The sequence below is a fragment of the Pelecanus crispus genome, chromosome 15 (genome assembly GCF_030463565.1).
Source record: "Pelecanus crispus isolate bPelCri1 chromosome 15, bPelCri1.pri, whole genome shotgun sequence".
In the NCBI taxonomy this organism is placed as follows: domain Eukaryota; kingdom Metazoa; phylum Chordata; class Aves; order Pelecaniformes; family Pelecanidae; genus Pelecanus; species Pelecanus crispus.
Window position 1 is genome coordinate 4,067,911 of NC_134657.1, and position 19,010 is coordinate 4,086,920.

General features: G+C 36.9%; 1 protein-coding gene across 2 annotated transcripts in view; it reads right to left on the minus strand.

Moving 5' to 3' along the window:
* VPS13D (vacuolar protein sorting 13 homolog D) overlaps positions 1-19,010 on the minus strand; it is a 111,897-nt gene that overhangs the window by 83,577 nt on the left and 9,310 nt on the right. For both annotated transcript variants that reach the window (XM_075721612.1, XM_075721611.1), the window contains exons 11-25: positions 17,384-17,476; positions 16,446-16,656; positions 15,722-15,901; positions 15,153-15,283; positions 14,321-14,393; positions 13,635-13,805; positions 12,299-12,429; positions 11,285-11,417; positions 7,508-9,724; positions 6,995-7,146; positions 5,189-6,223; positions 4,186-4,276; positions 3,499-3,625; positions 2,453-2,633; positions 1,289-1,471 (exon numbers count right to left, since the gene is read on the minus strand). In XM_075721612.1, coding sequence (XP_075577727.1) covers positions 1,289-1,471; positions 2,453-2,633; positions 3,499-3,625; positions 4,186-4,276; positions 5,189-6,223; positions 6,995-7,146; positions 7,508-9,724; positions 11,285-11,417; positions 12,299-12,429; positions 13,635-13,805; positions 14,321-14,393; positions 15,153-15,283; positions 15,722-15,901; positions 16,446-16,656; positions 17,384-17,476 — 5,109 coding nt within the window. The remainder of the gene's footprint in view (positions 1-1,288; positions 1,472-2,452; positions 2,634-3,498; positions 3,626-4,185; positions 4,277-5,188; positions 6,224-6,994; positions 7,147-7,507; positions 9,725-11,284; positions 11,418-12,298; positions 12,430-13,634; positions 13,806-14,320; positions 14,394-15,152; positions 15,284-15,721; positions 15,902-16,445; positions 16,657-17,383; positions 17,477-19,010) is intronic.

The window sequence follows — 19,010 nt, forward strand, 5'->3', positions numbered from 1 at the left end:
ACCACAACAAATTTAAATCCAATTCTTACAGATTTCAGAGTCTTTAGAACAGAAATATCATTTTTAATATGTAAAGGAACTTTTGAAGTGCTAAATTCCACAAGAAAATTTCCTTTTTTTTTAATTAATAAGGAGCACCTGAACGCTACTATAAAGATGTGAAATACCTCAAGTAAAACTGGATCCTTGTATGCATTGCCTTGTAAAATCAGATCCTCAAAAATAAACATAGGACAGAGAAAAAATGAAAACAAACCAAACAACAACCCCCCTCCAAACCCCACCTGATTCCATTTCAACCCCCTAAATTTCTACAGTTCTACATAAAACAGTATTTTTAAGTTGAAATAAAACTACTATGCACACATCCTTTATTTTAACTTCTAACACTAATTTAGGAATCTACCACTTAAAAACCTTTGAATGCATCAACACAATAGAGTACAGAACACAACTCAATACTACAGTCCAATATTTCCTTACAGTAAAGACATTGGTAGATATAAATCAGATGGAGGTAACAGACACACCACAAAACTGCTGCAGCAATTTAGTCCACCATAATTTCTGTGTCCCTTTAAAATGGGAGTAAGAGGTTCCCAGAACCACTACCCATTTTGTTGCATAGGTTAGATATAGAAAGCCATCCAAGATGGATCTTCCTTACCCCAAATTTTGTGGCTGCATCTCTCAACAGCAACATCAACTGCTCCCTGTGCCTAGCCTTAGATTCAAGCATTCACTGGAAACCTTTCATTAGGTTTCACCTAATCAAAACAACTACGCATACTCAGTTTCATTAGGAGCAGGAAAAAAAAAATTAAAACCAATTCTGTGCTCTAGTCTGTTCCTGCAAGATTCAGCCAATACAGATCTCTATTTTCTGCTACTCATGCTGTTGAAATTTTGTTTGGTGAAGAGTTAAAGAAGCTACCAAACAGGGTTAGCTGAAAGTGTTATGCTCCCACGTTCAGGTGTGCACCCAGCTGTGCCCTGCTTCCTAACAAGGCCAGTTCTAGTGAGTTCCACAGAACAGTCTCCTCTCTGCCTTGAAGGTCTCAGAAAGCAAGCCCAGGTGCAGGCACAGAAGGGAGCAGCTGGGTACAACCAGCGGCAGGCCAGATCCAGAAGATTACCCAGCATACTAGCATGGACTGTTTTGCTACTAGTAGTACAAAGCGTATATATGAAGTAAAAGGTAAGAATCATTTACCATTTTGATATGGAAATAAAATGCACAAGAACTAGAAAAACAACAAGCTGCTAAATTAAGAAATAATGTTCTTACCTTGTTCTTTAGTGAAAAAGTACCCGGCATACCCGCAAACAGAAATTTGTTCTTGACTTTCAGTTTTCCAAGATTAGCTACAATCAGACTATTAGACTTTGAGCTTTCAGGTATAAGCAGAACAGGAGCACCAGCCTCAATATCAAGAAGAACTCGGGAAGCTCGCTGTGCTTTATCTCTTACCTGGGAAGAGCAAAAATTCATTAAAAAAAAAAAGAAAAAAAAATACAGGAAGTGGGTGATTATTTCACACTGCTTAGTACTGAATTCAGGAACACTATTCCTTTATTTACAAAACTAATATACGATAAAATTTTATACCAAAAAAAGCCCTTGAACTCTTGTTTTAGGCAGAGAACAAAGGCTAGTTAAAAAAGGACTGTGATGCAAACAACATCAGGAGTCAAGCATACTGTCATCACCGAACTAAAAGAGGCATAACAGACACTACTCAGCTCACTACTTAAAGACTACTGAAGAAAAAATTATTTACAAAAGGAAAAAAAATTAGAACAGAGGTTTCAAAATCAGATTCGAACTTCCTAACTGATGTACAATGAAGCATTTTAATATATGCAAGTATTAACTGTCTTTCTTCCAATTATGAGAAGCGACTTTTTAAACAAGACTGTTACTATTAACTATATTAATCACTCCCACATTAGGTTTTGCACAAAATGGCTATGACTGTCATGATTATTTATATACTCTATTGTGCAGAAGTTCAGCATCTGATCTTCTCAGTCTACCGGCTCTTAATCAAAGACATACACCTGAGTAGAACAGAAACACTTCTCACTTGGTTCTTCTTATTCAGTATTATAAATACCCCGGTGAACAGTGGAGAAAAAGGCAAGATAAAATCTTGAGCCCTTTTTGTCCAGCACCACAAAGATAAGAAAACACCTGTATCAGTGCATACAGCAGGATCCACGTGCCGAAGTTTTAAGTAACGTGCAAATTTGGTATTCTACACTTTCAAGTAGCAGCAGGATGGTTCTAAATAAAGTCTTTTAACTACAAGATGAGCATGAGCAATCTCTGCTAACATCAGAACTCTAAAACCTCCCATCATTTCAAGTCACTGAGTTGATGCATGAACTTAAATTTTATACTTAATTTCAAAAGTAGGCTAGGAAAGAACAGAAAAAAATGCAGACATACTGTTTGTCCTTCAATTGCTGCTCTTTGCCGCCCCAAGACATCCTGAAGCTGAGTAAAATGTTGGACGAAAGACACCACCTCTGCCTGGAAACGCTGAGTATGCACATACTGAACAGATGCCATTCGTAGAGTGACACGAATGTCACACTCCCTCTGCAGCAATGGATCTGGCCTCCCATATCTATGATAAAGGTTGAAAGTAAAATTTAGCTCTCTTAGCTACAATTTACAAATAATGCTATTCATTTTTTTGCATTCAAAATAATACTACAGAGGATTCAACTGATGTTCACAGTATATAAAACTATTTCAATTATAGATATGAAAAACTGGTTTTATATTAATTATTTCTAAATGATGTATATTTAAGTGCCACTGAGTTTTAATTAAGCAAACAGGAAAATTCTACATTTGGAATGTACCTCTAGCCTCTACATCTAACAGATACACCTTTGGTGATTTTATACATCTGAACAGTGGCTTATAAGGCAAGTACTCCACTGCACGATAATATGTAGATTCAACTCTGAATCAGTGTGCTGTTACATTTGAAATTAATTCCATAACATTACTTGGATAATTTCTAATCTGGTTAATTGTAGTGTGTGGAGGAGGGGGTAGAAAACAATGAAACATCACAGGATAAGAACTATCGTTTTACACAAAGCAGAAGAACTTTAAGAGTACACTATGACAAAAGTAAACCCTTAATTCCAAAATTAAGAAGCAATGGAAAATCTATTTAATCTGTTGAAAACCTCTTCCAACTTTTAAAACACAACTACTATTCTATCAGGAACAAACTATCACCTAAATACTTTCAAGAACAGCTTTAGAGGGAAATATTTTTCCTGATAAGCCATGTACACTGCAGGACAAACAAATCGTAAGTTTATGACTGAAAATGTTCAAAGTCTCATTTAAGTCACAAGCATCCAAAGCAGAATCATGCAGACCTGACAGTGGGCTTGGGTTTTGGTTTGGTTTTTTGGGGGGTGGGGTGTTAATGGTGTTCATATCGAGTAACAGGACGTTTAAATTCATACTTATAGACTTGGAAAATGAGTGCCTCTTCACCACTTGTAGTGAAACGTTCTCTGTAAAATTCTCCATGAGCTGTAAGATCACTTAAGGACAGACTTCCAATACTTCCTTGCAGGGCTAAATCTCCCTCTGCAAAACAAGAGACAGACAATTAGGATCTTCAAACACAGATAAGTTACTAAAACCCAAAGTTTCTATTAGTGGGATAAACTCGTTACAAGTAATTAAATAAATCATAGTCAATTAAACATTAAACCTCACGTTCAAAGAAAATTATGTCTTTCTGCTACAAAGATTATATTAACCCAAACATAACTCTATGCTTTACATACATAATGTGATCACACCACTTTGATTTGTGAAAACCTTTGTGAAAACCTGACAGAACTCTTTTTTTCTCTCAAACAGTAATATACACTATTGTTCTGCTCTGTGAAAGTAAAGTATTAAAATCCTAGCCATCTCAGCAAAAATGATCAAGGGTTTGACAAGTGGGAGGGATGCGAGGATTTAAAATCAAGCCTGGAAAAGCAGAGGAAGAAGCAGCAGGAAGAGAATGTGCATCTTTCCCAGGAAACAAACACACAAAACCCCCAATGAGCACCAAAATAAAAGTATTTCAAATCACAACTCCAGTGCACACCTTTTATTTTAAACTGCATACAACCTTAGCCCTCCAATCTACTCACCAATCACTTCCAAGTGAGCTGCAAGTTTTGACACACTGGCTTTAGCAAGCTCACTAGTTGTCTTATTCAGTACTAACGATAAAGAATGGACCTGGTCAAGCAAAAAGGAACACGTTGGTATTAAACAATATGACTTCACAGCTGGAACATCTTGTTAGTTTTTTTCAAGACAATTGCACTGTAACACATAAATGGCAAACACGAATTAATTGATTGGGAGACACTGGAGGAAAGCAACCTTTTTACTTTCTTGTTTGCACATTAACAGTCTCCCAAGCAACTCAGAATGATCGGGTCATCAACAAATCCTAGCACTGTTATCTTCATCCTTTTCTCTTTCAAGATTTCTCATTTTAAGTTAGACTGCAGGACCTCTGGGCAAAGACTATACACACACACACACACACACACACACATATATATTTTTTTAAAATACATGTCTATACATATGTATGTATAGACATATATGTATATATATTTATAAAAGTGCATGCTTTTTTTTAAAAAATAAACTCCATAGAACCTAGGACAGCACAGTGCAAATTTCAGTATGTCAGATCTTTAATATAGAAGCAACTTTTTAAGATATCAGACATTTAGTCCGTGCCCCGTGTTATCCCAGGAAGTAGAGTCACTGCCCACACAACATACACTTTCCATAGACTCTCGGGCACGGAGCAGACTGGACAGGGCTGGGGGGTAGGCAGCTCCACTGGATGAACGTGGAGCATTCTACGCCAGGCTCCCTTCAAGTGGCATACACATCTCTAAGGAGGGTCACAGAGCAAGGGAACCAATCATTTTGCAAATGTTTTGCTCTTCTGTAACTTCTCCACTTTTTTTTTTAAACTACATCTACACACGCTTTAAATCTACTGTTTCTGAATTCATGCGCATTCTCCACTAGAGTATAAAACACTTGATTTAAATGTCACCTTAAGTTTCTATAAACCAGACGTTTTATGACAGACAATCCAATTACTGTTTTGCATCTCAAGTATACCTTCAGATCCAGCTTAGTGTTTACAGGCTCTTGGGCTTGAGAAGCTGACAAGGGATTTATTTCTGATTTGACTGTCTGCTGAGTATCTTCAGGTTGCAGCTTCATAGCATGGTTATCAGCAGTGGATCCAATCCCAAAGAAATCCAGTATCACTACCCAAGTTTGCAAAGTTATTAAGACATCTAGACAATTAAAATCAACATCTACACTACGGTTAATTTTGTTATAGTGAGAAGAAAATTCAGGATGTTTCCTATCCACTAGAAATACATTGATATGAACTAATGAATCATCAAAGTTACTTTTTCCACAGGGCAACTTGGATCTGTCTGCTGTTGGAGAAGGAGGTGGAGTCAGAGGATACTCAGAATCAGCATCTTCTTTTTGCTTCTTACGGGAGGCACAAACTGGTCTTTGGTATAGCTGAAAGACATTAGGTGCTTCTTCCATGTGGGAAGGTAGGGAACGTGGCATATCTGGATATTCTACATTGGATACCGAGGGACAAGACTGTGAAAGGTATTCCTTATGTGCTAAACTGGATGGCTTGGGTGCTCCACGGGACACCATGAGATTCTTATACATAGAGTCTGGGTTTTTTTCCAGAAGATCTTCCATTAGCAGAGAACGCAAGGCAATCTGAATAGACAAAGTCTGAGGATGATCTTTAGCAAACTCAACATCAAAATCCTGAAACTTAAGGCTGACAAGGCCTTGTGCACCAAGTGTAAGATCACCACTTAACTGAACCTGGAGCTCTGAGATATGAAAGTTTGCTTGAATCTGAGTAAAAGATTTTGTTTCCCTGATACCTAATGCCTTGTTTGGAACAGAATTAAAACCAGAATGGCTGAATAAGCCATTTTCCTTCCGTTCACTTGAGAATTCTGTGCCTGTACTATGAAGTGATGCTGTAGGAGAACTATGACAAGTTGAAGATACAGAAGTGGTTGGAAATTTGTTCAAGTCTTCACTGTAAATTAAATTATCCAGAGTCTGAAGGACTTGTTCATACACATGTTTTGCTAACACCACCTACAACGTAGAAAAAAGAAACAACACATTAGAGCTCTCTACATTAATAAAATCAGTACATATATTTTAAAACTCACAAGTGGAAAGACCGTGGAATTTCAAAACGGACAAATTTTAAGTTTGTCCACAAGTAAAAAATAATCCAGAAAAAGGTACAATGCAAAGTCAAAGCAAAACAATTCTTCTGTATTAGCTCTGTAACATGACACAATCTGGAAACATACAGGATAGCATCCTAGAATTGGATACCTTGTATTCCTAGGCAAAAAGCATCCACACAGAGTTAGTTAAAAATAATTCACCATACAAACTAGCCTGAATTTACCATGCTGAGATTATACAGTAATATATGGAAAAAACATTCTACTTAGCCATCATTGCTTGTCTCCCTAGCTTTAGGAGTTTCCGTTTCGTCTATTTAAAACCTCTGCTCTGGCAGAGATTTTTTTCAAGATAAGCAATTCTTAGTTTCTACTAGAACTGCAAATAAACATATTTGGACAGTGGCACATTTATTTTTCCTTCTGTGATAGGTGTTCAGGGTAAGTAAAAGTTAGTCTAATTCATAGAGATGTTTAAAATCCCTCAAAACAAGATTAAATTTTGGTCATTGTTATCATGACTTAAGACTGTCTCTTCTAACCACAAGTATAAGGATCTGATTTCTAAACTACCAACATGTTAAACCTGAAGATACCTGCCTGAAAAATACTTATCTTCTATGTAGGGAAATACTTTTATATTGATAGTGTAAATACTACATTACTGTACCTGAAGAGGGTTCACAAATTTCCCTTCAATCTTCATAATACTTGATATTCCAAAGTCTTCATTACTCAGAGGAAAAGTTAAATCCAAATCTCTCTCTAGGGGTATCTTTTCCAATTTAAACTGGATGGTGGTGTTATTCAGAATGTGGAAAGCTGTTAAGAGAAAGTGAAATGAAAACAACATTATAATAAGTGAACTGATTAATCCTATAAAGACTGTACAGCAGAGATAACACAGTAGCTATTTAACTTGCTCAGAATCTCTTAGCTATGCTAAAATAAGTATATATGGCTATGTATTTTTAAATTTCTGCATGAAAGGCACTATTCAGTTTTTGATTAGGAGACTAAAAATAGATATAAATAAAGTAACTTGTGCATTGTAATTAAAATTGAGCAGTATATTTCAGGAGGATGGGCGAGACAGAATATACAATCAGACCTATGGTCAATTTGGATTTTAGTACCATCTACTACTCATATTAAATAATTAAGAGTCCTCTGACTAACATACCGTGGCCTTTATGTAATGATTCAAAGAAGTCATGACGAGTAAAATGGGATTCTTCCTGGTTATTAATACTGGCAGGACCTGAAGAAGAATGCAGCCCATAAGATATTTCACTTGCAGGCTCCTTCTTGCTCGTAAACTGACTGCTATTTAAAGAATACATTTTAATATCTTTAATTTCAACTTGCAGTCTATCACTTGTAGATTCATCTTCTCCTGGTATAAAATTCTGAATAGATATTTGTCCTAGATGACCTACAAGCAGTTCAGAGCTACCAGGCTTTCGAGGTATTGAGACAATCGGTGATTCAATGTTTACATTTAATATAAGCTTAATAGTATCCGTTTTGAGAGGTTGTGACCCAAATGCATAGCCTTCATTATCTTCTACGTTGGCAACATCTCTTGATCGTGGTGTCATATCAAACAAAGAAACCATTTCACTGTATTCAGCAGTTTTAGTTGCCAAGACTGTAGTAACTTTTGAAGCTGCACTTTTCAGCATGCTGCGGAAATTGTCTTCCAATTCATCCATTGACAAGGTTAGTTCTTTCAAAAATTTAGCTGAGTGGTTGTAGTGTAAGGAGGCCATTTTGAGGTTGAGAGAACACTCCTCTTTTGACTTTTCTGTGAAAGTGAAACTTAAAGCATCTGGAAGGCTATTTCCATCATCAAGCCTAAAGAATAAAGATTCAAAGTAATCTACATCACCAATGAGATTTTCATACCTTACTGTATTCCCTATGCTGACAACATACTGGTTCTTAACACTGTCTTGCGTTAGGTCCATAAGGTGAAGGCAGCCAAGAGAGCCATTTACATCAAATTTACTACACATGGAGACATTGACTTTGGTGCCACCAATACTGGCTGTTGCAATTTTTCTGCCATATTTTTCTCCATTTGTCATGCCAACTGTCCTGAGGAGGAGTATATTTAACCAGTGAATATCAACTGCTACCTCTGTATTCTGTACATAAGTAGACTGGAAGGTTTCCTGTTCCCTCCAATCTCTTTCCAAATCAGTTATTAAAGGCTGAGGACTAGAATCTTCTTTCTCCTTCGGGAAAGATTTCTGGAGAAACCCAATCAGTTCAACAATAGTCTCTGGATTAAGGATGATATCCAGGTTGTTCACCTGTACAGAGATCACCTGCAGACTGCTATCCAAATTCATCGATGGGCATTCTGCACTCACAAACTGATACTCTAATTTTATCAGGGACTCTTGATCTTTTCCATTGTTACCAGACAAAGTATTTGAGGCTGTAGTGCATCTCTCTGCCAAACTAGCTACGTCAACGGGACATGCATCATATGGTCCATAGACTGGGGACTGAGCCCTGCTGTCTCGAAGACTTCCTGTTGGCACATCAAAACTCAAATTCTTATGAGAAGCCATCAAAAGATCAAAATCTGCTCCATATGTTTGCATAGTATCAACAAGTAACAGGCCATGAACAGTCAGGGACACTTCTGCATCATATGGCCTTTTCACAAAATGGGCATTGGTGCCAAAAACCTTGAGTACAGAGATATATCGTCCATTACTTTCAACACCGAGCTGCATACAGTTTACTTTGAATTCAGCCAAAAGCAGCTGAGATTCAACAAGAACTTCCCTGGTATGTTGCTCTAGCATTACAACACTCTGTGTCAGATTCATTACAGAATCATGCAAACTGCCAAGCTGGTCTACCTCTGCAAAAATCTTGTCTTTCCCTAAATGTAGGGCATCAGAAGACTTAGTTTCAGATGTACTCAGCTGTGAACAACAGTTCTTCAGAGCTGATATTTTGTCTTCATTGATATGAATTTTCAAGTCTGGCAGACTGCCAGACAAGACAGCTCCCGGGTATTTTGGGTCAGACGTGTATATCAATCTGCGCTCCAATTGCAGGTGAACATTGAATTTTTCTACCACGTGAGTTGGACCCACATCACTATCTTGAACGTGTTTCCAGTTGTCTTTCACTCGACCCACCATGATCTGAAGGTCCATAAATGAAAGAGTGTACCTCTCGTACATTTTTTTACTCATTAAGTGTGCTTGTAGCTGCTCTTCACTTATTTCTACTCCAGTAAATGCAGACATTTTGATATTAGTGTTAGATTCTGGTGGTGGAGTATTGGGAGGAGTTGCAAGAGGTGTTTTATATTCCTCATCGCTCAATTCATTAACTTCTGAAGAACAAGTATCTGCGCTCCTTTTAGTGTCTTCTGTGGATTAAAAAAATAATTGTAAACAAACAAATAAACAAAAGTATTCTCCTCCTTCCTTGGATGTTTCCCATCATTACCTGATCAACCTGTCTGAAGTTGTGGTTCTTTTTTAAACACAAAGCATATCCAGTACCATCCTTGCCTCTGTCCACTGTCACTGTTTTTTTTCTCAACAGGAAATCTACTGCACTTCTTTTACATGCATGCAGATATCAGTCACAATGTATTATAGAATCTATTAAAAGACACTATTGTCTCATTTTTTAACCCACTTACTATTACTACAAGATTTACTTTTAATCAAGTTGTTAAAAAAAAAAACAAAACATTGCTCTGCCTATGCAATTCTTTCAATCCTCAAAACCAACTGAAAGGTAAGAGCTACTTAACCAATACTAACTACTATACATATAGATACTTAAATAATAACTAATATATTTATGATCAGAAGTTTTTGTCCAATTAACTTTATTGCCTAGTATTAACTTTATTTTATTATCCTAAGAAAAGGATTTTTTCTGGTCTACAAAGCAGGAACAACTCCCAAAACTTTCTTGTACTTTTTTACCTTTTTTTGTTTTAAGCTCAAACTACTTAAAAGAGCCCCATGCCTCAATTTCACAGGGAAATACAAATCAATCTTGCATAAACAATTTGTGTTCTTTTTCTAGTTTGCTGTAAGACAGAATTTGCTAAAAAGGAAGCTACTAAAGCCTTGCAGAGATTAGTTGGTGCTAGAAAAGATTCAATGATTCAAAGACATCCAGAGCAAAAACATTCCACTGTAGACAATTTTGGGCTTGACACCTCAACTTTCCACTGCACCACAAAACAGCTCATCCGACAGCTGTACTTTTTAAAAAAGGAAATGAGTACCACAGAGATATCTATTCCAGTATTTTTTAACATATCCTCACATGCCCTACAGTTCAGTTAGATTTTAAGTAGGTCTAATTTTATACAAGTTCCACTGTACTTTCTTTTTAATTTTCCTGTATTGTTTTCCTAGTGGAACAGGAAAGAAGCCATGATCTTAACTTTTGATACAAACAAAGGACACCGATTTTCCTTTCACTTTTATTTGGCTAGCTATAGACACATGTGCTAAGAACAGAGATCCATGTGACTCCAAAACTGGAGGGCTTATTCAAAGCATACTTTCACTGGGAGAACTGTCCCAAAAAAGCATTTGACAGCTAAATCTTAACACCACTCTAAGCCAAAATCATATCTACGGTAAAGTGCCTGGCACACTAGCTTCACACATATTCACAGCGTTCAAGAGGTGCAAGATATCACAGGGGAGCCTTTAAGTTAAGTTAATCCCCAAACAACCCCAAGCCCCCCAAAAACCTCCAAAACCCAACTCCCCCATTATTTTTAAAACTGTGTATTAATCTTAATAATTCTGCTATTATCAATAAATTTTTAATTATGTGAAACTCTGTGCATATACAGGGGAAATAACCTTAAGACATCTCTACTTTCTACACAGACAAAAGATTTTCTGGGAGAAAGTGGAAAGAAAAGGGAAGCTGCAATAATTCTAGATCATACCTTGAGAATTGGTAAGTAATATTCTTCCCAGATCTACAACAACTAACACTGGATCCGCAAATTTGAAATCATCAGGGAAGATCACCTGAGGGGCAGAAATATCAAGGCACACAGTCCAGCTTTTGCTGTTTTCCTGAAAGTTAAGAAGAAAGATATAATAGCCCGTAAGAAATACAAAAACCAGCCATGTCAAACAAATCAATCTAGTTAGCCACTTTTTCACCTGAAGAGCTAACCTTCACAAACTTCAGCCATACTAAAGTTTGGTAGCTTGAATCAGACTCCCATTAGAGTCAATGAAGGGACACTTTCAGTAGATGAAACATCCCATGCTAAGCTGGGTGCAACAAATCCCCCTCCAGAGGGACTCCCCATCTCTAAGCTGAGGAGAGTGAACCTACCTGCATAGCTAAGAGAACACATCTACCTTTTACATGACAGTGGATCAGATAAATCCTTGTCAAGGCTATCCATAAGTACAACATGCGCTAGACTGTTTTATCAAACTATCACTTTTTCAGAACAAAAGCTTTTCATTTCACTGAAAACCATGTAAAACAACTATCTTGCATCAATATAGCTAACTGCAAAGCTAGGAAGTAATGATACTGATACATATACTAATATTACTTGAAAACTGATGAATGAGCAAAAACCAAATAAAGGTGGAACAATTTTTTCATTTAGAAAATAATCTTTAAATAAGTTACACACAAATTCAGTAAGTTTGATGTAACAGAGCTCCAACACACATTGGAGCCAACAAGTTGGCATGAAGTAACGGGGTCAAGAACAGAAAAATACTATTCTGCCATTAATCACAACAGGTCTGCACCATAGAAATGGACTGTTTGACAGCAAAAGGAATACTACAATACCACATGTAAAGCTCCCCGCTTTCTTAAAAAGAACACCACACAAATGAGCAACAAAAAAACCCCACTCTCTAGATCTTCAAGTCCCAAAGCATATGGCAAAAAAGCCTACATAAACATTTTGAGGGCATAAACTTACAATGAAGTCTCCTACTAGCAAACGATCAATAGTTTGCCTGATTTCAGCTTTTGTCTGCATTTTCAGCTTGTTGTACTGTCTTCTAGCAGCCTCGGCCACTCTAGCCTCCAACTCGGATTGATATCCAAAACCTGCACAAGAGATACAAAACCGACTAGGTATAATTTTGTTCACCTGTTATTGAATCAGGGGGAAAAAAAAAGGAAAGAGAGAAAAGAAAAGGTCTATTTTAAATTTTAGCAGTAAAATATAGGACAGGAAAACATAGCAGTTGAAAGCCATTGGCTGTACCTACACATCAGGCTGCTTCACCAGAAAAAGGAAGCATCTAAACACAAGAAAAATCCCACCAAAAAAACCCCCCCACTTTCCAAACGTTTTTCTGGTCTTTATCTGACAGACCTTCAACCTGAGTTACTAAATTTGAGGGAGACAAAAAGGCTGATAAGTATGGTGACAGAGGAAATTCTGACTAAATCTTAAGTTTGTGGAATGTGTGGGCAGTCTTGTTTTGTTTTGTTTGTCTGTTTTAAACTTTCCCTCTAACATTTATGGAATATTCTCATCTTGTGAGAAAAGGTAAGTATCATTCACACCTTTATGCTAGGTAACTTAAATCTTCTGGTATTTGCCAAAATCAACAGAAAAAGAAATGGTACTTTTAGGAACATTGTAATGTTCCTTATTCTCACCTCTCATCTCCTCAGAAACTGAACTTCAACAACTAAAAATGCAAAAGCAGTCACTTTATAATGTTACAGGCCCAGGTACCAGACTCCTAAATCTTGCTGTCCGTAGAAGTTTAGGGAAGCAGCATGTTCAACCTCTAAAAACCGAGATACCTCAAGCAGCTGTAACAAAGGTCAGGCTTAATTTAACCAACAGGAGAGATACAGCAGGAATTAGAACATTATCTCCCCTGTATCGTTACTACAGAAAATATTCTGCTTTTAACTGTCCTCTCAAAAAACCTGTTGTTCTCCATGAGTTTCCAGGAGAGATTACAGAAACAGGCCTCCTTATTTATGCATTTTAATTCAGGCAATATGAACATCCACCGTGTGGTACAGCAGCAACGTGCAATTTTAAACTAGAAGTTTCAGGAGTCTGCCCAAGTGAAATCCCTAATTCAATTAAACAAAGAAACAAAACTAAACAAAAAAATCATCCAGAGAAGACTCAGAGTATTGCTTAACTTGAATTTGAAGTGGAGATTCTTTGATTAGTGCTTGGTATTTCTGAGATGAAAATAAATAAAAATCAAAGATAAGAAAAGATATAATACCACCAACACCCCCGCCCCGACCCCACCAAAAAAAAGACATTAAAGGTTAACCTGAGGTATGAACCCTTCCCTTGTAGAAGAAGTCAGCTACTTTCTTAATGGCTTGTGGATTGTAAATAATATTTAGAGGTCTGGTACTGACTTCCAGGCGCCTTTCAAAATTACTGTGGATTGGATTTCTTTCATAAAGCATCTCAAACACTGGGGCATCAGGATCTGCAACTGAATAAAAAATGAGTTACAAAAAGCAGTTGTAAAAAACCCCAAACAAACAAATGGACAAAAGCAAAAAACAAACCCCAAAGAATTTAATAACTCATTTTTAGTTCGTACTACTAGGAAAGTAGTACCTGTCTGAAAATTCTTCAGTAACAGAAAAGCAAGTAATATGATCAACTTCTACAGTCAACAGAATGCAACATGTTTGTATATGCAAAAACATTTTCAGAACCAGGATCCTAATGTTGAACTCCTAACAATTTTTTTTTCTTTTTTTAAACCAAGACAAAGAGCAAGTGCAACTCCTATCGTCTTGAAATACATTTTTTCTTAGTTACTTTCTTTAAGTCAGCTTGCACACACCCTTATGTCTGAACAAAGCTTCTATGATTTTATCTTTAGTCTTTGCAAAAAGCATTTGCATGAATTCAAACTCTAGGCACTCAGTTTTGAAATTTCTGGTTTGTAGGAATTATCTCACATGCTTGTTATCATCAAACGTAAAATGAAATCTTTACCAGTGTTCTGGTTAGTCATTTCTGAGGACAAACTTTGGAGTCCAAAGGAAGACATGCAGCCAACCTCTTTTTGCTGATAAGAATTTAAAAGAAAAAGATTGTTTAGATAAAATCAACAAAGCCACCTGATATAAGCACAAAAGTCTTTCATGTATTAGTCTTATGGTCACTTTATAAGTGAATTAGATGTACAGTCTGAGATTATTATATCCATTTTTTTCCCTGATGTAGTCAAATGAGAAGGAAGTATGACTAAGAAGCTGACGCTACCTACTCACGTAGCGGACAGTCTGAAGTCTGAAGTGCAAATTTAGTCACTTCTCTACAAATTACAAAGTACAAAATACATGGGAAATTCTCATGGAATTACATTCCAATTTTGTTTGCTCAGAAGCATTACTTGAAATCTTTTCAGCAATTCATTAAGAAGAAATTTTGTATTTCTGCTTTTAGTGTAAGAGTATGCAGGTGAAATAAAACCTTACTTGGACCAAAGAGCTTTATGAAAAAGAACAATCACTGATGAAGCAGCAATGCTGATTGTTCCAAAAATCAAATCTTGTTCAACAAATTGTCTTCTTCCCAACACATATAACTCTAACGTTAAAGTTACAAGCATAGAGAGCAAACAATGAAGAGTTCTACGAATGACCTTTGGAAAGGGAGGGGAAAACTAAGTTCAACAACTGGAAATTCTTCTTCAAGACTTTTATGTTCTCTTTCTGGGATAAGACACAAACCAACAAAAACATGTGTTGGGTTTTGGAACATAACTATTTTCACACACACTTATGCAACCTACATAGTAACTTAAAGAGTTTTTTTCACCTACAGGATTCGGGAAAACAAGAACAGGAAATATGGTCCCTTCTGTTGCCAAATCCCTCAGAAAAAGACCACCAAGCTGAACTTTGAGAAGGGAAGAATTTCTGCGAGGAAGGGATTCTGCTAAGATCTTTACACCTGGAATACAAATACATAAAATGCTTTTATTTCTTCTGGTACACAGCATGGGTTTTATTTAAATTTTACAGATAACAAATATTGTCCAAAGAACAAGACTTTTGGAAACGCTTATATGTATTTATTTCTACTAAAAAAATTAAACACAGAAATTTGGAATACATTACAATGACTGTGAAGCATTTATTTCTCTAGTTGCCTTCCTTTCACACATAACAATGTCTAAAATTAGATTTCTGTGTTGAAATCACTCACGAATCTGAAGAGAGAAATTTCTTTTCACTCGATACATCAATTTCTGCAAGCTGATTTCATATTTTCATTTTGAACTTTGTTTCAGTATAGTAATTAAAGAATTAAAAACAAAAATCAAAGGAAGGTCTGAAGGCAGACAAAGCTCTGGTCTTTTTTGAGAAAGAACAGAAATTGACTTAATACCTGAAAACTCTAGCTGCATAAAAGCAGTCTCCTCAGCATGCACCACCATCTTATCCTTGTGCAACAGAGTGAAAGAGCCACCCTGCAACTGTAGATTTAATTTAGCAAAAACGTGATCTCTCTTTGTAAAGGTATTCATGCTAGAAGCATCTGCAGCAGGATCAAAAAATTCATCTGCACCTAATTAAAAAGGAAAAAAAATCACAAAACAATGCATTAAATAAGTTTCTGAAAGGCTACCTAAGAACAAAAAGGTTTCTCTGAATTTGAAAATAAAGATTTCCCCAGCTCCAGGGAAGAAAAATAGAAACAGAAAATAAAGCAGATATACCTTCTTCCTTTAACAAAGCTGAATATTCTCTTCTGTTTCAATTAAGGTAATGTAAACCTAAATTTATGAAGACCCCAACAACCCAGTACTGTTAATGTTATACCCAGTCACAGCATGCTATGTGACCCCCACTCACCTGAACAGAAAAAGTCCCAAAGCTCTTTGCCATAAATATCTATAATAATGGAAGCAAATGTATTCCATATATCGCTTTAGAAATTTTTAACAGATTATTAAGCTTTAGACAGGCTCTGTTGCCTAGGTACCTCAGTTGACACAGGTAATCTTTTAACAGTACAGAACCAGAGTTGTTTCTGTTCACCTTTACCAGGTATCTAACCACAGTAGCGTTAACAACCTTAAAAAGCAATGGAAAACCCTGTATTTCCATACCTAGTATGTCTTCTGGATTCCACTGTTCCTTTGGGTCTGGCAGCAGCCCTTCAAAAGGTTCACCTTCGTATGTTTGCTGAGCATATCCATACCAACCTCCCCAACCAGGGAACCAAGACTGAAGATACTGCAGCATTCCAGTGCTACTGCCATGTGCAGATTCTGCTGTAGGGGAACCGCCAGGGGAATCAGGCAATGGCTCTTTAACACTCTGTGTTTGAAGACATATACATTACTGCTGGTAAGTGAAAGAGTATCACAAGTGTACAAAAACATCACAATAAAAATACAATTCCATCTACTATCTACTCAGCACTGTTCAGTATACCAGCAGTGATATTTTCAATCAATACTTAGCCTATTAGGAGGGCAGCAGCAAAGAAATAACAAACTTATCATCAGTTAACTGCTGCATATTCATATATGAAGCCATACGGCATTATTTAAATCTTAGTCTAGAAACACTAAACCAAGTAAGAAGTCATCTGACATCATAAAACATAGCTCTCAATTTCAGCAACTGTATCCGAAAGACAGACAACACTGTACTGTTACAGAGATTAGTCCGTATTTTATGAAGCGTGCTCAGAAATCCATTTACATTTGGCTCACTTCTGCCATATATTTATTCTGGGAAAATACTCATTACAGGCCCTTATTTTCACTCTGTTTTTAAGATGAAGAGTACTTGCCCTAGGAATTCTGGCAAGGATACTATTAAGAAGACTGTCATATAACTAGACAAAAGATATCACCGTGCAAGTGACGCAACAGTAAAAACTGCAGGAACCGAGCACTGTTTGCAATTTTAGCATTAATGCCACAGTTCTAAACCAAAGAAATACATGCTAACACTCTCCAGCAGAACGGAACACAATACCTCAGAATAATTCACTTAAAGATTCCAAATATTACCCTGTGTGCAGAATGTTCCTCACCTCAGCTAGGTCATGAAATTTATCATGAACTATCTCATACAGTATCTTCAACTCTTCGTAAGTCTGCTCATCCTCAATACGACGCATTTCTGCCTGAAAAGACAAAAAAGGTAAAGTAACTGCACTAAAAGAATATAGCACCTTGTTCACAAACACGTCGAACACCTCTGCACTGAGTAACTTAGTGATTCATAGAAAAAACTAACATGGTATTAATGTAGTACCCAAGTGCTTAAGTACATGAACATAAACAGAAGTCATGTGGGCAACCGTTAACACTGACATTCCCCCATATTACAAATAAAGTTTATTTGCATTGTAAAATACATTATTTTAACACTTTTCATGGTTAAAATTCCTTGCTCAACTATATCCCGATATCACACATCAGAAGAAAGGTTTGCAGCACAAAATTTAAGCCATGGAAAAGAACCCAGGAGCAAAAAAAGCTTCTGTCTTGAGTAAAGGTGGTAGAGGAAATGAACTGCGTAAATTAGGACAGTGTAGTATTCATATTCAGTTACTTAGACATGTTGTCTTCTTTGTACTGATTAAGAAGTTGTTTGTGGAAGCTTGTGATTCACCCCAGACTAAAAAATGTATCATGGAACAAGAAAGCAAAAGACAAGTTTCCAGTCCAATGGCATCGCCTTTGTTACATTTCACAGCTCTGCTGAAGACAATACAAGCTATATGAAAGTAAACGTCTCCCACTTTGCCAGGTACTATAAAATTTCCAGTATACTGACCTACTCCTACAGTTCATGTCCAAGTAACACAAGTAAGGATTACATAGAACCATAGAATAGTTTGGGTTGAAAGGGACCTTTAGAGATCGTCTAGTCCAGCCCCCCTGCAATGAGCAGGGACATCTTCCACCAGATCAGGTTGCTCAGAGCCCCATCCAACCTGACCTGGAATGTTTCCAGGGATGGGGCATCTACCACCTCTCTGGGCAACCTGTGCCAGTGTTTCCCCACCCTCATTGTAAAACATGTCTTCCTTATATCCAGTCTAAATCTACCCTCTTTAATTTAAAACCATTACCCCTTGTCCTATTGCAACAGGCCTTGCTAAAATGTTCGTCCCCATCTTTCTTATAAGCCCCCCTGAAGTACTGAAAGGCTGCAATAAGGTCTTCCCAGAGCCTTCTCTTCTCCAGGCTGAACAACCCCAACTCTCTCAGCCTTTCTTCATACAACTTAAAGCATCCACAGAATCGCACCTGTAATTAAGACAGGTAAGGTACATGGTGCCCTGAGCTGATTTAACGAAAAAGTCCCAATACACCTAAAGATAAAAAGCAGCTAATTATAGTCCACACGTTTTTTTCTTTCTGAAGTAGGACACAGGTTCATTATTAGGGGCACTTTTCCTCTAGATTCTTCATCCTAAACTTTTCCTCTAGATTCTTCATCCTAAAATCAACTGTAGAAAAGCAAAACCAAAAAAACAACACAGCACCCCCAAACACACTGTCAACTAGCCACAATTTTTCTCACATTATCTACCCAACCATATGGGTGACCTGACACACTTCTGATATTTAAACACTTTTTGAGTCTATAGCGAACACAAGTTAGGAAAGCATGTCACAGACTGACATGAGCATTCTATGAGAGTTAAC